Here is a 15,082-nt window from a genome sequence, read left to right on the forward strand (position 1 = left end):
CTAGTCTGTTAGTCTGCTATGCTACAGGTGGGCTATAATCATTAGCTGTCTATGCTGTATTGACGAACGACCATTTGTATCACTTTTAGATACAAATGGTCGAAGAAAAGTAGGCAGCCGCCATCAGAGTTTACTGCGAGTGCTGTCAATGTATTTCGATGGGCTAATTTAGGATCTCGGTCGACGTATCCTGCCGAAACTCATGACTACCTCCCTAGGTACCCAGGTAATCGGGTAAGTGTAGATGGCTTGGGAAGTCACGTCCCAGGTCCACGGGTACCTGTGGGGGGAAGGTACATACACGAACTTAATCGTGGGGAGCTGTAACCGGCCTAAAAATGAATCATCTTGATTCATCTCCAAAGTCGGTTCTAAGATAACGAGACCTTTAACAGCATACACATGTCAGCTATTTCACCATCAGACACACCCCCCAATCATTGAAGTTTCATCACGTTTTTGACTGAGCTCAGTCAACGGAGTGTGCAGTCAAATTCAAAGCAGAGTGAGGAATATCTCAACGGCGCTTGAGACACAGCGTCTGCGCAACACCGCACGCTAAGGGACACACTGCGAGAGCCAATTGTCTAAGTTAGCTCCAAATTTCGAGTTCGCAATCATGACCTCCATGGCATCGGAGTCAGTGGCCACGATTGTGTGCACGTGCAAGCAGACCCGTTTTGACATAGCGACACCTGATTATCGAGAAGTAAAACAGACCTTTACGCGTTCAAATCCGCGGAAAGTTACTAACTATCATGCTTAGCTAGATGTGGAGGGTCTCAATATCACGGTTTCGTCTGGCGCCAAAGCAGCTGCTAAAGGAAAGAGCAAGTCTAAGGGCGAAGGCATCGAGATCCTGAACAACGCGAAGCTCCGGTTAAAGGCTGGCCAGAGGTATGCCCTGGTCGGGCGTAATGGAACTGGAAAATCCAGTGAGTGGTGTTGTATATCCTTCGAGATAGACGGCTCTTGGATTTGCTAATATCGCACAGCATTGTTGAAGGCTATTGCCGAGAAACTGATCCCAGGGATACCGGAAGAGACGCGTGTGGTCCTTCTGCAACAGACTAATATCACCGACGAGAACCTGAGTGATGCGAAAGACTACTCACGCTCAAGCAATACAGGAAGCAGCGGCCTAAGCGTCCTTGAAGAAGTCATCGAGCGTGCGACTGCCCGTCAAGAAGTCCAGAGAGAAATCGACGGTTAGCAGCGTCCAGAAGAGTCAGTTGAACCAGACTAACCGTGACATAGTACTTTCTAAGGGTATCGAGAGCGCTGATGCATACGGGGCGCTTCGAGGCTTACGTAAATTTCGGTACGATCAACTTCAGAAGGATCTTTTTCTCAAGGACAAAGATGCACGACTGCGAAGCGGTGCCCGGGGTATGCAGGCCCGGAAAGCACTGATTGCTGCCGAGAAGGAAGTTGCAGCATTTGAGACCATGTAGGTGGCAGTTTCTCACCAATCCGTATAGACGCTTATCGGATGTCAGATACTCGCAGAAGAACGAGGAGATTACATCGGAGGTGCTGGCGAAGGAGACAAGTGACGCAGCTGACATGCTTGCCGAGCTAGAGCTCCAAGTTGAGCCTTCTAAACTCGCTGAAGTTGAGTCTCGGGCAAAGAAGATCCTCACAGGACTCGGCTTCTCCGACTTGTACATGGAGAAGGAGGTCTCCAGCTTATCTGGAGGATGGAAGATGCGCACTTCTCTAGCAGCGGCGTTGCTTCAGGATTGCGATATTCTGATTCTTGACGAGCCTACGAATTTTCTGGATCTATTTGGCATCATGTGGCTCCAGCAACACCTCACCACCTTAGCCGATACCCCAGAACCGCCCACGTTGGTTCTGGTCTCCCATGACCGCGACTTCATCTCCCTTTGCACTGATCTACTGATCGTCAAGGATAAAGACCTCACTTATTTCCACGGCGATCTGCCCACATATGAATCATCACGCGCCGAGAAAAAGGTCTATCTGACGAAGATGAAAGAGGCAAAGGAAAAACAGAAAGAGCACATCCAACAAACGATTCAGAAGAACATGAAAGAGGGCAAAGCCAAGGACGACCAAAACAAGATACGACAGGCTAAGTCGCGGCAGAAGAAGCTTGACGATCGCTGGGGTCTTGAAGTCAGTGCCAAGGGTGGCAAGTTCAAGTTGAACCGAGATCTCGTTGGCTACCATTTGACTAGCCGGGCGGACATCGATATCCCACAAGATGAGCGGCCTGTCAGTTTTGTACTTCCCGAACCTCCTGATTTGCGATTTCCGGGAGCCTTGTTATCCCTGGAGAAGCTGGCTTTCCGATATCCTTCCAATAAGCCGGGCAAAACAGTGCAACCACTTGTCTTGAAGGATATAACACTTTCCGTGAATATGGGGGACAGGATTGGTATCTTAGGATTGAACGGCGGCGGAAAATCAACCTTGATTAAGCTGCTAGTGGAGGAAACAAAGCCAACATCGGGGACCTTATCGATTCACCCACGCTTAAAACTGGGATACTATTCTCAACATGCTGTTGAGACTCTGCAACAGATGGGAATTGGCGAGCAGGACTTGACGGGGTTAGGTTTGATGGTCGAAGAAGTATCTGGAGAGCTCGATGAAGGGCAGTTACGCCGCCTTCTGGGTTCTCTGGGCTTGCCTGGTCGACTGGCGTCAGATACGCCAATTCGTAAGCTATCTGGCGGTCAACTGGTACGTTTGGAGTTGGCGCGCATTCTGTGGAAGGCTCCGCACTGCCTGGTCCTCGATGAAGCTACCACTCATCTCGACTATGAGACTGTAACAGCCTTGCGAGAAGCTCTGAAGAGCTGGGAAGGCGCGGTCGTTGTTGTCAGCCACGATAGATGGTTCTTGCGTGGTGTGGTGGAGGGCCTCAACGATGATCAGGACAGTGATCTCTCGGATATTGAGGAGAACGAGATCCCACGGCGACGCGTGGTATATCGTTTGAAGGCTGGCGAGTTGGTTGTACTTGAAGGAGGCGTGCAGCAGTTTGAAAACATCATGGAGAACCGGGTACGCAAGGTGATGAACTCATGATGTACTGCTGAGGTCTCCGAATAGCAAGGAGAGGAATCCTTGTAGTGAACTGAATAATGTCAAGTGCGTTGGTGTTGCAGACTCAATGTGAAATCCTGTCTAGGAACAATCGCTCTTGCAATACAGCGTGTGACCTTTCATCAGCATACCCATGGAGCGTCAAAGCCTTTGTCGACCACTTCGAGGCTGCTAGGCTGTCTTTCAATCGGAGTGAGATTTCGGCAGCTACGTAATATGCGTTCGGCAGATAATCCATCATATGCTCAAGTTCGAGCATTTCAACCAGGGCCAAGGCCTTTGGCAAGAGCTTCTTGTTGGCAAACTCTGAGGTGTTGCGCGTCAGTCTATCCTCCAGCTCTGATAGGTACTTGCCCATCTTCACCCTCTCTGAGTCCGTACGCTCGTGATCCACGCAAGCCGCACACGTGCATTGGAAGCCGTACTGGGACAGACGGCTCTGGCGCCCGGCATGCGACTTGAGCAGTGGCGCGTAGGTGACAGTCACCTCTTCTCCTGCCTGGATATCTCGCGCGGCCCAGATGATTCTGAGGCCGGATGCCTCGCTCCAGACGTTGGCCGCGTTCGGCCGGCACGAGTGGTTGATCTTGGCAATCTTGGGGAACATGGCCACCGTCCCGTCCGTCAGCGTATAGGCGTTGCTCCGGAATATGAACATGTTGCGGTGCTCGTCCGACTCCTGCTCACTCGGGAGCCGGTACTCGTGGCAAGAGTGGAAGTCGCTGCGCTGCTCCGCCGTCAGACCTGCAACTGCCACGTCTACGTCGTCTATCATGGCCTGTATCTCATAGCCCTTGCCTGGAACGAACTCGGGAGGGTTGATGGAGAATAACGGCTCCTCGACCATGATACGCGTCCCGGTCTTGATCAAAGCTGTGGCAAAGACGCCCAATCCCTTGCCAATGGAAGGTCTGACCTCCCATGTGGTATTGGAAGGAGCTCTTACGATAGCTTCATTCACGTTAGCTATTGCGCTTACTTATAATCAAGCTAGGAAGCTAAGCTTACGAGCCGTCAGACAATGTTCCTCTTCCAATTGCAAGTTGGTTATGAGGCCATCGCGGTTGCTCTAGTCTACAAATCAGTGGAACTGCGCATCGCGTGGTATTCAGCCAGCGTACACTTACGCGTCCGCAGTACAAAGGTTGAAACAAGGTACTCGCGCAGAGGAGGGAGCTGTCGAGAAATGTTGGCGCTGTAGTGAAACTTGAGTAGGCGCATATAGTAGATGGCGCAATCGCCAAGGAAAGAAACCGGATTCTCATCATGTAAGTTGCTCTACCTTTGGAGAAGCTACGCCAGATGATACAAAATCACTCCCACGAAGGTGACTTCACGGAATTGCAGAAAGCCGCGAGACTTCTTTGCGAAAGGATTACGAGGTCGGCATGATGTTGAAACACGGGGGACTCAAAAGTATTGTTTGAAGGCATCGTCGGAGCATGGTGGATACTCGCGTGTATACCCCGTACGACACTGAAACCGTTGGACATGCATGCTGCGACTAGTCTACGAAGGACCCTGAAACAAGACGCCTACGCACACCTTCATCACATGAGTGCCAGACCGTGCAGCCATCGTTCGACGAGGTCGAGAATAGCCACAAGTATGTCGACTTTGCTTTAGGCCAAACTTTCACTTGTTCGGCAGACTTCCGCCCGATGATGGGTATTGCTAATGTTGCCTTCCGAGGACAGGCAGGCCTGACCTGGAAAGCCGCTCAGCACGAGTTCAAAAGTCTTCTCCTAGGCGCATCAAAGCGACAACTGTGAACTAGCTGATGTGCGAATAGCACTCATAAGTTGACGCCGCCTGGGAGCGAATGCAGGGACCAGCCGTTCGTCAGCAACAGTGGGGTGGTGTGCTTGCTTGCTATATGCCCTTGGTGCCTTCCCGGCAATGTAACCTGTTGGAATGATCTACGTGATACATGCGCACTAACTACACATGCCTCATGCCAATAGCCTGGGTAAAGATTTCCGGTAAAGGTGTTTAATCCTAGATAAGGATGGATCGGCGACCTCTACACTTGCTACAATATGCGACGCAACAGGCAGAGAGGTTGAGGCAGCTCGTCTGCAAAGTTATACACGCATTACAGAAAGCCGGATGATATAACGGCACAGATTGAATAAGCAACAGCTTGGACTCGATTCGCTGCTCTACATATCGGGTGAAGGCGAGCCGCTGTGTCTATATTACTGGGCCGTTTCGCCTGATCGTCCCTTCCCGAATCGAGAGACTTCCGGCACGGGCTGGTAAAATGGGCAGGTGCTGTATGGTGACAGCTCGACTCACCATGCTTTCATGCATTACGACTTGGTAGCCTTCTGAAACATGTGAAGGAGACCAGCAATCAAGAGAGTAGAAGGATTGCCGGCTCAGAGAGAGCCTTGCTGCAAATCTGGACAGATTCCTGACAGATTTGTCTGCCAGTAACGGCCAACTCCGAATCGACTTAGTCATTACCATTGTCCTTTGTTGTCCAGGCACTGGCAAACTGGCCCATAAAGCAAGCGGGCTGCAGCGGCCGCGCAGTGCGTTGTCAAATGAGACATAGCTACTAAGTTAGTTGGCATCCCAAATTAGAACGAAAAGGACGGTGATCACCTGAGACACCAAAAAAGAAGTGTGCTCCTGGTTCTGTAGTCTAATGGGCAAACAATACTCCTGCCTCAAGTCAAATGTCTACGTGACTCCACAACCGTGCACTCGGTTCCGTGGCCTCGGTACTCTTTGCCACGCGATGGCAATGGCAGCATGGTAGGGTAGGGCGCGTGATACCGTGCGTTCGAGGGTCGGTTGGTCGGGTTGCCAACGGGAGCCAGCGAACCCTCACGGTCCCAGAACCATGTCTATGGGATCTGCGTCTGGTGGTGGCCCCAAGCATGGCTAGCGTCTGGTCTGGGTCTGGTGTTCCACGAATCAATCGAACGACATCAGCCTGTCTGCTCGTCCGAAACACGAAGTTTGAGCTTCTTGGTTGTGTGCGGCCAAGCCTCGCCCGCACACATGCAAATAGGGGCCCTGGTTGCTGGGAGACTACTTGACGTTCGGGGGGAGCGGTCAGCATGTCATTTAGTTGGTGGAGCACCCGACAGGCTGGACGTTCACGGCGGATGAGGACCACACTGCACGAAGCCGCTCGCAACGCGTTCTTGCGAGAGGAAGGGAGCAGTCAACTCCACGGTGGGTTCTCCAGATGCAGGCGCGTGGGCGTCCGCAATTTTCATTGACTCGTTTCCGGCTGGAAGCGCCGCGCCTAGACATTCGTAATCGGCCCGTCTCTTAAGCTGGAGAAGGGCATCGTCTGGGGATTTTAGTGGTCCCCGGGGCCCCGACCCCCTAGCGTCCCACATGGTAAGGAAGCGGACCAAGGCAGGTCTGCGCTGTCCTTGGATGACCACCGTCTTATGCCAAAACACACCATGGCCGGTATGGCCCGATGACTCTACGATACTGGAATTACTCAAGCCACCAAGCAGAGTTTTGAAGCAGGTGACTCGGAAGGATTCCAGAAAAGGGCCGGCTCACCTGCGACTTCATGTGTGCCTCAGGTAACCGCGGCCGGGTTCGCGCTGGAAAACCTGTCCAGTGATGTCTGTAGATCAACCGCATTGCGACCATGTTGCCTATTTCAGCTGTTCAATGGCGTGGTCTCGGGGAGGACTCCAATTCTCGCCATCGCAGCTTGAGCTGGGTTTCCCAATAGTGAAAACGGACGTCCCGTCACATGACGACCTCTGTTGCGAAGCAGCTGACTTGGGAGGAAAATTTTTTTCTTTCTGGATATATCCAGAGTATCCGCAGTTTTGCTAGCGTGCCAATCTGTCAGATCGAGACCTGTCTTTCCGGAGGGCTTGTGGGTATCACGTTGTAAGATGGGGCACTTCAGCGAGATGTCACTCTGAAACTTTTCGGAGTATTTTCCGCTTCCGATACATTCAGCTCCGCTAGCGTAGAGAATATCTCCATGTTCAGAGAGGAAGCAGAAAGTGCAGATACTGTTCTGTAGACGAAGCGCCGTTAGTTTCTAGCCCTCAGAGACTTCGTGCCGCTTGAAGTCCGTTGTGTAGCGCGATAGACAATTCATCGATCAATGGTGATGTTGTTGTCCGTTTAGTCTTGGTTACCAAGGGACTATCCGCGGCTAGCACAAGCCACACTAGAGCATCCTGTCTGGTATGGACGGCTCAATCGTCCAATCTGGGACAGTCCCCGCGTTTCTGGCGTTCGAACTCGGCCTTAATGTGGAGAGAAACGTAGGCGTTAGACTTGGCACCCACCTTAACGAAGCCAAAGTAACGTCGCGTGTCAATGGCACGAGCATCTGAACAGACTTCTTGGTCGCAACCCGACACTTGGGACTGACCGGATTTGACCCCGATCGGCTGACAACGATACCGAACAAGCGAATGGCCTCAGCATCAAGCGGATGCAGGAAAGACAATGGAGCGCCCGCTCTCCAACGCAGCTCTGTATGGAAAGCAACTCTGTGCTCGGGAATAAGCTTTATGGCTGGGCAGTGATCTGTGTGTCTCGTGCCAAAGGTGGCGTCGGCCACTGCGTCTGCGGCGCTAAGAAGACTGCATTGGCTGCATCTCGGCAGGCGAAGACGTTCGGCTTCTATTGTCCTAGCGGCTGGTGAATTAGGATGGCGGCCGTAAGTTAGGTCGCAAGTTGATTTCGGTCAACATGGTGCCGGCAAAGGAGCTGGATTTTGTGCCTAGCACCAGATTCGACTTTGCCTACGGATAATTACGCCAATTTACGGGATAGATGACTTGCATGGAACCGATCTACGATAACCAGCAGAGATCTGGTTCACCATCGTTGCCCATGTTTTCGACGAGAGCTGTCGCTGGTCTCCTTGTGAAACATGCGGGAGTATACTTGCTGAGAGTCTAAATTCAGCTTGTCAGCTTGCTTCCCAAATGCACTGTCCAACCTTCGGATTTCCAAGGTCGTGGTGGCAGGCGCGGACCCAAGCGTCTTGCTTGCTGGGGGTGGTTGAGCGACGCTGGTCCCCCAAAAGCTAATTTGACCATTGTCTCCATGTTCCCCATCTCGCGACTCCAAATCTCCAGGTTTCATGGGTCCGGGGTAGGGGAGTCCTTCGCAGGATTTAGTGGGCCGTCGGCCAATGCGACTCGGTGAAATGAGGCAGGAGTACCAGTGATTCCCATCCAAGTGGTGTAGACGGGCCTATTAATCCCTGTGGAGGCGTGCAGGCGTGCAGGTACCCAATCATGCGGCGTGCGTCCACCACATATGATCGTCCTAGCGAATCTCGAATAGTCGCTTCGGGTCTAGATGCGAAAGTCACCCTCGGCCGGCCGGTACCAGGACCCTGACGACGAGACCTGGGGCAGCTGGGGACGATGTACCTGTTGCTGGCACCGCGTGTAACGGCGGAGTCACAGATCGCGCCTCGACTCTCACTCCTGTCCCGTTGCTCCCGACCGGTTCGATCTGGCCATGCCTGCAGTGGATTGGCATCCTCCTGCAGCTTAATTTAAATTCACAGCTCTCCCCGGCCCTGACGAGACCTCGTTTCTTTCCCTCCCCTCTTGTGGTCAACCTTTCTGGCACGTTCCTTCCCCGTGTCTGCCCAAGCCCAGAGACTGGTCCAAGGATATATCTCCTCTTTTCTCTTTCCCAAAGTCAGCGTCGAGAAAGATTACCGCAACAATGGCCGGTGGTGTCGTCGTTGAGGGCACGACTAATGTCGATCGCACGGAGGCCCCCGTCACCTGGAAGGCGTACCTCGTCTGCGCTTTCGCCGCCTTCGGCGGTATCTTCTTCGGATATGACACCGGTATGCCTAGTCATAGACGAGTAGCCACATCGTGACTAACGAAAGTGTATAGGCTGGATGAGTGGTGTCTTGGCCATGCCATACTTTATCACCCTCTACACCGGCATGGAATACGACTACACTCACGACAACGGAGATGGCACCTTCGGTGCGCCTATCGGAGTTGCCGTGAAGGACTTCCACCTGCCTTCCTCCCAGCAGTCCCTTTTCACCTCGATGCTGTCCTGCGGTACTTTCTTCGGTGCTCTCATTGGCGGTGATGTCGCAGACTTCATCGGTCGTCGCCCTACCATCATCGCCGGTTGCTTGATCTTCTGTGTTGGTTGCATTATGCAGATTGCTTCCACCAACCAAGAAGCGCTTTTCGTGCTTGGCCGACTCGTCGCTGGTGGTGGTGTTGGTTTCATCTCCGCTGTCGTCATTCTATACATGTCCGAGATCGCCCCCAAGAAGGTCCGTGGAGCCATGGTCTCTGGGTACCAATTCTGCATCACCATTGGTATTCTCTTGGCCAACTGTGTCGTCTACGCCACTCAGGCTCGACCTGACACCGGATCCTACCGCATCCCTGTTGGAATCCAGTTCCTGTGGTCGATCATCCTCGGCACCGGCCTATTCTTCCTGCCCGAATCCCCACGTTACTTCGTCAAGAAGGGCAAGATTGCCGAGGCTGCCAAGGCCCTTGCATTCGTTCGTGGCCAGCCCGAAGACTCTGACTACATCAAGGACGAGTTGGCCGAGATTGTCGCCAACAACGAGTACGAGCTTCAAGTCGTTCCCCAGACCAGCTACGTCGGCTCCTGGCTGGCCTGCTTCAAGGGCTCCCTCTCCAAGGGCAACAGCCCCATTCGCCGTACCCTCCTCGGTACTGGCATGCAAATGATGCAACAATTAACTGGTATCAACTTCATCTTCTACTTCGGGCCTGTCTTCTTCAAGCAGCTGGGTACGATCAAGAACGTCTTCCTCATTTCCATGGTCACCACCCTCGTCAACGTCCTGTCGACACCTGCCTCGTTCTGGCTCATCGAGAAGTTGGGTCGTCGTGCCTTGCTTTTGGGTGGTGGCTCGGGTATGATTGTCGCTCAGTTCATCGTTGGCGCCCTTGGTGTCACCGCCGGTAAGGCCGAGGCGAACAACCCCGCGGCTGTCCAGGCCATGATTGCATTCATCTGCATCAACATATCCTTCTTCGCCGTCACCTGGGGTCCCACCGCCTGGGTCATCGTCGGTGAGGTGTTCCCTCTCCCGATCCGCTCCCGTGGTGTCGGTATCTCCACCGCGTCCAACTGGTTCTGGAACACCATCATCGGTGGTAAGTGCCCACAAATGCGTGACTTGAGCCTGAATGATGCTAACAAAACTCGCAGTCATCACCCCCTATCTCGTCGGTGACGACCAGGCCGCCCTGGGACCCAAGGTTTTCTTCCTCTGGGGTTCTCTGTGCTGCCTCAGCGTCACCTTCGCCTACTTCCTCGTGCCGGAGCTTAAGGGGCTCTCACTCGAGCAGGCAGATTTCTGCATGGCGGAAGTTACGCCCCGCAAGTCTGCTGCTTGGAAGCCATCGCACACTTTCGCTGCCGAGATGAACCTTGTCCACGACGAGAAGCCCATCGCCAACGCCACCGAGGCCCCTATTGGCGAGGACAGAGTCTAAGGAGCGTTTGGCACCAATGATACCCCCGAGCTTCCTTGATGGAACTCATAATACAACGTACTTCAGATGGTTGCAATTATCCACGAAGTAAATATCGCGTAATGCAAGGCGGTGGAGGTTAAGGCGGTAGAGCGTCGGTCTTATGCAAATCCATGATACCAGGACTCTTTTCAGATACTCGAGATGTAGATCCCATAATAAATAAGACCTTTTCGTAATCTCTGAGTCATGTCCGTTGATGTTTGCTTGTATAGTGCTGCTCAGGGGATAACTAACAGTAGTCAGCCTCTCTTGCGCTCCCGGTTCGCTGTAAGTAAAGTCATGGACTAATCGCCCACAAACGTATGAACACACGGTTGATGGCAGCAGGCTCAACCTGGCGTGATAATTGAACGCCACTGCGTATCCGGATGAGGTCCAGTAGGATCTGGCCCCATGCCGTAGAGATGCGAGTCTCTTGCTGTGGTAATGACCAAGGAAGGAGCGCGTGATATCGGGTCCGCGCAGCCCCTATTCGGTCGTGTCGTCAATGGCATTCGAGGCAGCTGGTTTGGACGAGCTGGATGGCGGCGAGGATAAAAGCCCAATAACAGTGGCGCTTGTAGCTTCCAGATGAGCGGGCGTGACGAAGAGAATTCTTGTCGCGCTTCGCCCAAAAAGATGGAAGTGCGACGGAGAGGGGCACCGCAGCCTACCAAAGTGGGAAGTCGTCGGACGGGGAGAACTCATCTGCCTCAGTTGCGAGCTCGCCATCCTCAACAATTTCATGTTGATTGTGGCCGCAATGATAGTTTTCCAGTAGTGCTATGGTTGATTTGCTGCCATTATAATGTTCCTTTTCTCTGGGTATCGAGGTTGTGACGATCAACATCGTGGCACCATGTCGTCCTGACACGTTCTTAGCATATCTCTGGAAAAGTACTCCATTTGTTCGACGGTGACATATTTAGGTCACCCCGTTGACCTGTGGTGGTTGAGTCCAGTGCGTTGATGGACAGTCGTACCAGGAGTCTTCCCAGGGCCCCGTGGGTAAGCTGCAAATACACGTCCACCTTGGCGTTTTCTGGACATGAGCAAAGGAAAACTGGCAAAGATAACGCAGAGAGGGCCTTGGCCGCTCATTTGAGAGAGATCGAGTTGGGGCCGCGCTGGTCCCGGCTGGGCCGGGCATTCGGCCCTTTAGCGGTGGATCTGGGGAACAAAGGCGGACCTGGTGGAGCAAGAAGCGGGTGCCGCAAGGAAAGCACGTCCATGGCGAGACCTTCGTATCACTGAATTCACGACGACGTGGTATGTTGGGCTTTCCTTGGCCCTTGGCGTGCTGTCCCGTTAAGTGGCGTACGTGATGCTGGCATAGACGGTCACACAATTCATGTAGCCCGGTCGACTTGGTTGGGGAACCTGTGAAACCCGGTTTGTGCAGATGCTTCGGGTTATCGCTACTTGGGGAAGGAGAAAGCGAGTTCAAGGGAAAGAGCAACCCTTGAATTAACACACCAAATAGTCAAATCACGTAGCTGCGTCCTGAAAAGCCTGAACGCATGAAGTGAAAATTGTAGTCGATATGGAAACGAGTATTGTCAAACTCCGGGGCAAATGCAACGCTCTCTAAAACCAGATGCTAAGTAACCTCTATATGCAGTTCGAGACGGGGTATCATGATGCTCTAGGCATTCCTGAACTTGTCGCCAAAAGTAAGTCTAGCACACAGGCCTTGCCTCCTCTTACTTCCTCTTGGAAATGCCACACTTCTGCAAGCACTGCTCAACACCAAGGGCAACATTCTTGGAAATGGAGTTCTTTAGCTTGTCAATATCAGCGCCATCGATCATGTTGCCAAAGACGGCAGCAGTAGCGTCGGCGTTTGAAGCAGCAAAGAGTTCCTGGGCGATCTGACCAGTGCCTGCATCCTCGGAGTTGAAGGCAGCAAAGAAGGTGGCAGGCTCGCAGTTGGGGTTCTAAAGAAAGATACATGTTAGCTTCTTGTTCTTTGAAATATCTTCTCTTAACAGTTCACCCATGTATTCCATGGGATTGAGAGAAGATAGATAACCAAGGTTCTCGCTGGCACTTACAAATTGGCTGTGAACGGATCCAGCGTAGAAGACTGTGGACTCAAACTTAGACAGTTTGTTCAGAATCTCCCGCGGCTTGTCATCCTTGTCCACAACATTGTTTTCGGGGATCATAGAGGAGACAATCGTGCCCTCGACGACCATAGCGAACTCAGTCGCACGTGGGTGCACGTGGGGTGTATTGAAACCGCAAGGTCCGAGGAAGGCCACAGCTCCGCCAATGCCGGTGTTGGTCAGGGCAGGGAAAGTCTTGCGGTTGGCTGGGACAACCTTGCCACCCTTGCTGGGACCGCCGTTCTTCTGTTTCTCCTCCTCGAAGTTGAACTTGAAGTCCTCATTGCTGGTAAGCACATTGTTAAGGGCGTCAACGCGGCTGTGGGCGAGGCAAGTTAGTGAGCCATTTAGTCTGGGAAACCAATATATTGAGTTGACACTTACGTGTCGCTGAGGAAGATCCGCTGCGTCTTTGAAAGACCGGCAAGGCCACTAGGCGCGGTAGTGGCCTTGGTGGTCGTTGAGCTTGTAGTACTGCTGGGCTGTGTGGCCGTTCCGGTGCCAGTTGCGGTGACTGTGGAATTACCGGCATCGTAGGGCGCAGCCAGGGCAGTTGAAGCAACGGCCAGGATAGTAGCAGCCAAGGCAGGAGTGAAATGCATTTTACCGGTTTATAGATGTACTTGCTGTTTAGAAGAGTATAAATGCAGCCCGAAGAGACGTGAAAAGAATCGAAGCAAAGAAAAAGACTATAGGAAAAGAATAAATGGAAAAAAGGAAATCGAGAATAAGGAAATCGTTTACTGTAGATTCTGTTCTGTTTGATAATAATCAAGGGAGATCTTCTCCATGGTGGAACTCACTTGAGTCTTATACTTTGTGCTGACTTCATCACGGCCTAAGCTGACGTTCCGGAGGGTCAAGAGCGGAAACATTTTAGGAAACGAAACATATCAGCGTGGCATGCAAAGTTGTGGCGTGGAGGCTGTGAGAGAGCCGGCAGTCTGGTTTCCGGTTAAGTAGCGTGCCAGTCAGAAAATAGCGTGGTCGTTCCACACGTTGCTGGCCGCTTTTGGTATGAATGATGATGGGGAAGCTTGCTGAGCAAAGGTGGCGGAGTCTGCGACAAAAATAACGACCGTTAGCACCCTATACCTTGTAACACCCTTTAGCCGCCCAACTCACCAATCAGAACCCAAATTGCGCTTATTTCGTGGGATCACTCGTCAAGTCCAACTGAGCTTATTCTCGTCCAGTAATTTACCTACATGCGTGAGCTGTAGACATCCTGGTGAATCAGGACACTTCTCATCCGGAAGCTGTGCCTTCCCGAGTCGACGGATCTGCTTATGAGATGAGGCCGCCAGGATGGTTTCCGCATATGGCCTGTCTGATACTCGGAGAGGACCAAAAGGTCAAGCTGGTCTCGCTCGATCTCGCAATCTATGACTGGTAACTTGCTTAGAAGAACAAAGCTCTTGAGTGATTTGCAGTCGGAGATTTGGCTAGACACTTCGCTCTGCATTCGGCTACAGTAGCATGCGGGTATGCACCCCAGAGCCGACAAGAAGATTGCTCACCGGCGCAAACTACGTTGCCATAATACCTTTCACTTAAGCTTACTGATCGGTCGAGACCCGGCCGCTTCAAACATCATCACCAACCAATGTCTTCGATGCTGGCGTAATCATACACTTTGTACCCTAGGAAAAAGTCCGGAGGCCGGCAGCTCATGTCTGTGAACATCGAACAGTCATGTGGGAAGGCTCGTATTGGGGAGGTGCAAAAGCATTTGAGACAGAACGCTGCTCCCAACATACAGGACGCCAGATTCTAATCTTGGGATATGTTTACCGCTTGATCTAGTTGGCTTTTAAACTATCCCTAATCAAGATTTGAAGAGCATTAAAGCATCCTGGAGCATACCAATATCTTGTGGATACGAGCGAAGTGTGGCGAGCGCCGAGCTTTTCATCGTTTGATATTCTTACTTGAGAGTCATTCCGCAAAGATCTGGAGAAGATAGAAAGACAGCCTCACAGAATCTATGAGATTCAATTACCGCCTAACTCACCTGTAAGCATGACATTCAGCTTGACTTTCCGTATTGTCAGGTCCCGAATCCTCCTGAGGGATCGGTGGGCACATTCCAGCACGAAGTAACCCTACCTATTTACAGCCTTGCTGGTTTCTTAAATATGGGCGTCTCGGTCATTAACAGTGGCAAGGCTTATCAAAATCTGCTGACACCGTCTTCGTATGCTCTCTTGACAACTACCGCTTCAAGTGATCATAAGTGGCAGACTAGTTGAATAGGGACACGATCTCTCGCACCACCAATTCAAAACCACCAAGGCTACATCCCTTAACACTCTAATGGTTTCCGCATGTACTGCAGAGGAAGCTGAAGTCATTGCCTCTGTACTGAAGTGCTAAATTCGAATCCTAGAACCGAGTAGG

General features: G+C 52.1%; 4 protein-coding genes across 4 annotated transcripts; 2 read left to right on the forward strand and 2 right to left on the reverse strand.

Annotated features, from left to right (window-relative positions):
* Positions 1–619: 619 nt before the first annotated feature.
* JN550_001325 (uncharacterized protein) lies at positions 620–3,060 on the forward strand (the record flags this gene model as incomplete). Its single annotated transcript, XM_049311826.1, has 5 exons — positions 620–709; positions 767–935; positions 996–1,208; positions 1,258–1,450; positions 1,500–3,060. 5 exons carry the CDS (start codon positions 620–622, stop codon positions 3,058–3,060), a joined length of 2,226 nt encoding a protein of 741 aa, XP_049177231.1.
* An 82-nt stretch (positions 3,061–3,142) lies between these two features.
* JN550_001326 (uncharacterized protein) lies at positions 3,143–4,343 on the reverse strand (the record flags this gene model as incomplete). The annotated part of the gene is made up of 3 exons (XM_049311837.1): positions 3,143–4,029; positions 4,087–4,147; positions 4,206–4,343. The coding sequence occupies 3 exons, from the start codon at positions 4,341–4,343 to the stop codon at positions 3,143–3,145; spliced, it is 1,086 nt and encodes a 361-aa protein (XP_049177232.1).
* A 4,426-nt stretch (positions 4,344–8,769) lies between these two features.
* JN550_001327 (uncharacterized protein) lies at positions 8,770–10,553 on the forward strand (the record flags this gene model as incomplete). The annotated part of the gene is made up of 3 exons (XM_049311848.1): positions 8,770–8,896; positions 8,949–10,211; positions 10,267–10,553. The coding sequence occupies 3 exons, from the start codon at positions 8,770–8,772 to the stop codon at positions 10,551–10,553; spliced, it is 1,677 nt and encodes a 558-aa protein (XP_049177233.1).
* Positions 10,554–12,277: 1,724 nt separating this feature from the next.
* JN550_001328 (uncharacterized protein) lies at positions 12,278–13,284 on the reverse strand (the record flags this gene model as incomplete). The annotated part of the gene is made up of 3 exons (XM_049311859.1): positions 12,278–12,511; positions 12,629–13,001; positions 13,067–13,284. 3 exons carry the CDS (start codon positions 13,282–13,284, stop codon positions 12,278–12,280), a joined length of 825 nt encoding a protein of 274 aa, XP_049177234.1.
* Positions 13,285–15,082: the final 1,798 nt, after the last annotated feature.

The sequence above is a fragment of the Neoarthrinium moseri genome (genome assembly GCF_022829205.1).
Source record: "Neoarthrinium moseri strain CBS 164.80 chromosome Unknown scaffold2_Wmoseri_CBS_16480, whole genome shotgun sequence".
Taxonomy (NCBI): domain Eukaryota; kingdom Fungi; phylum Ascomycota; class Sordariomycetes; order Amphisphaeriales; family Apiosporaceae; genus Neoarthrinium; species Neoarthrinium moseri.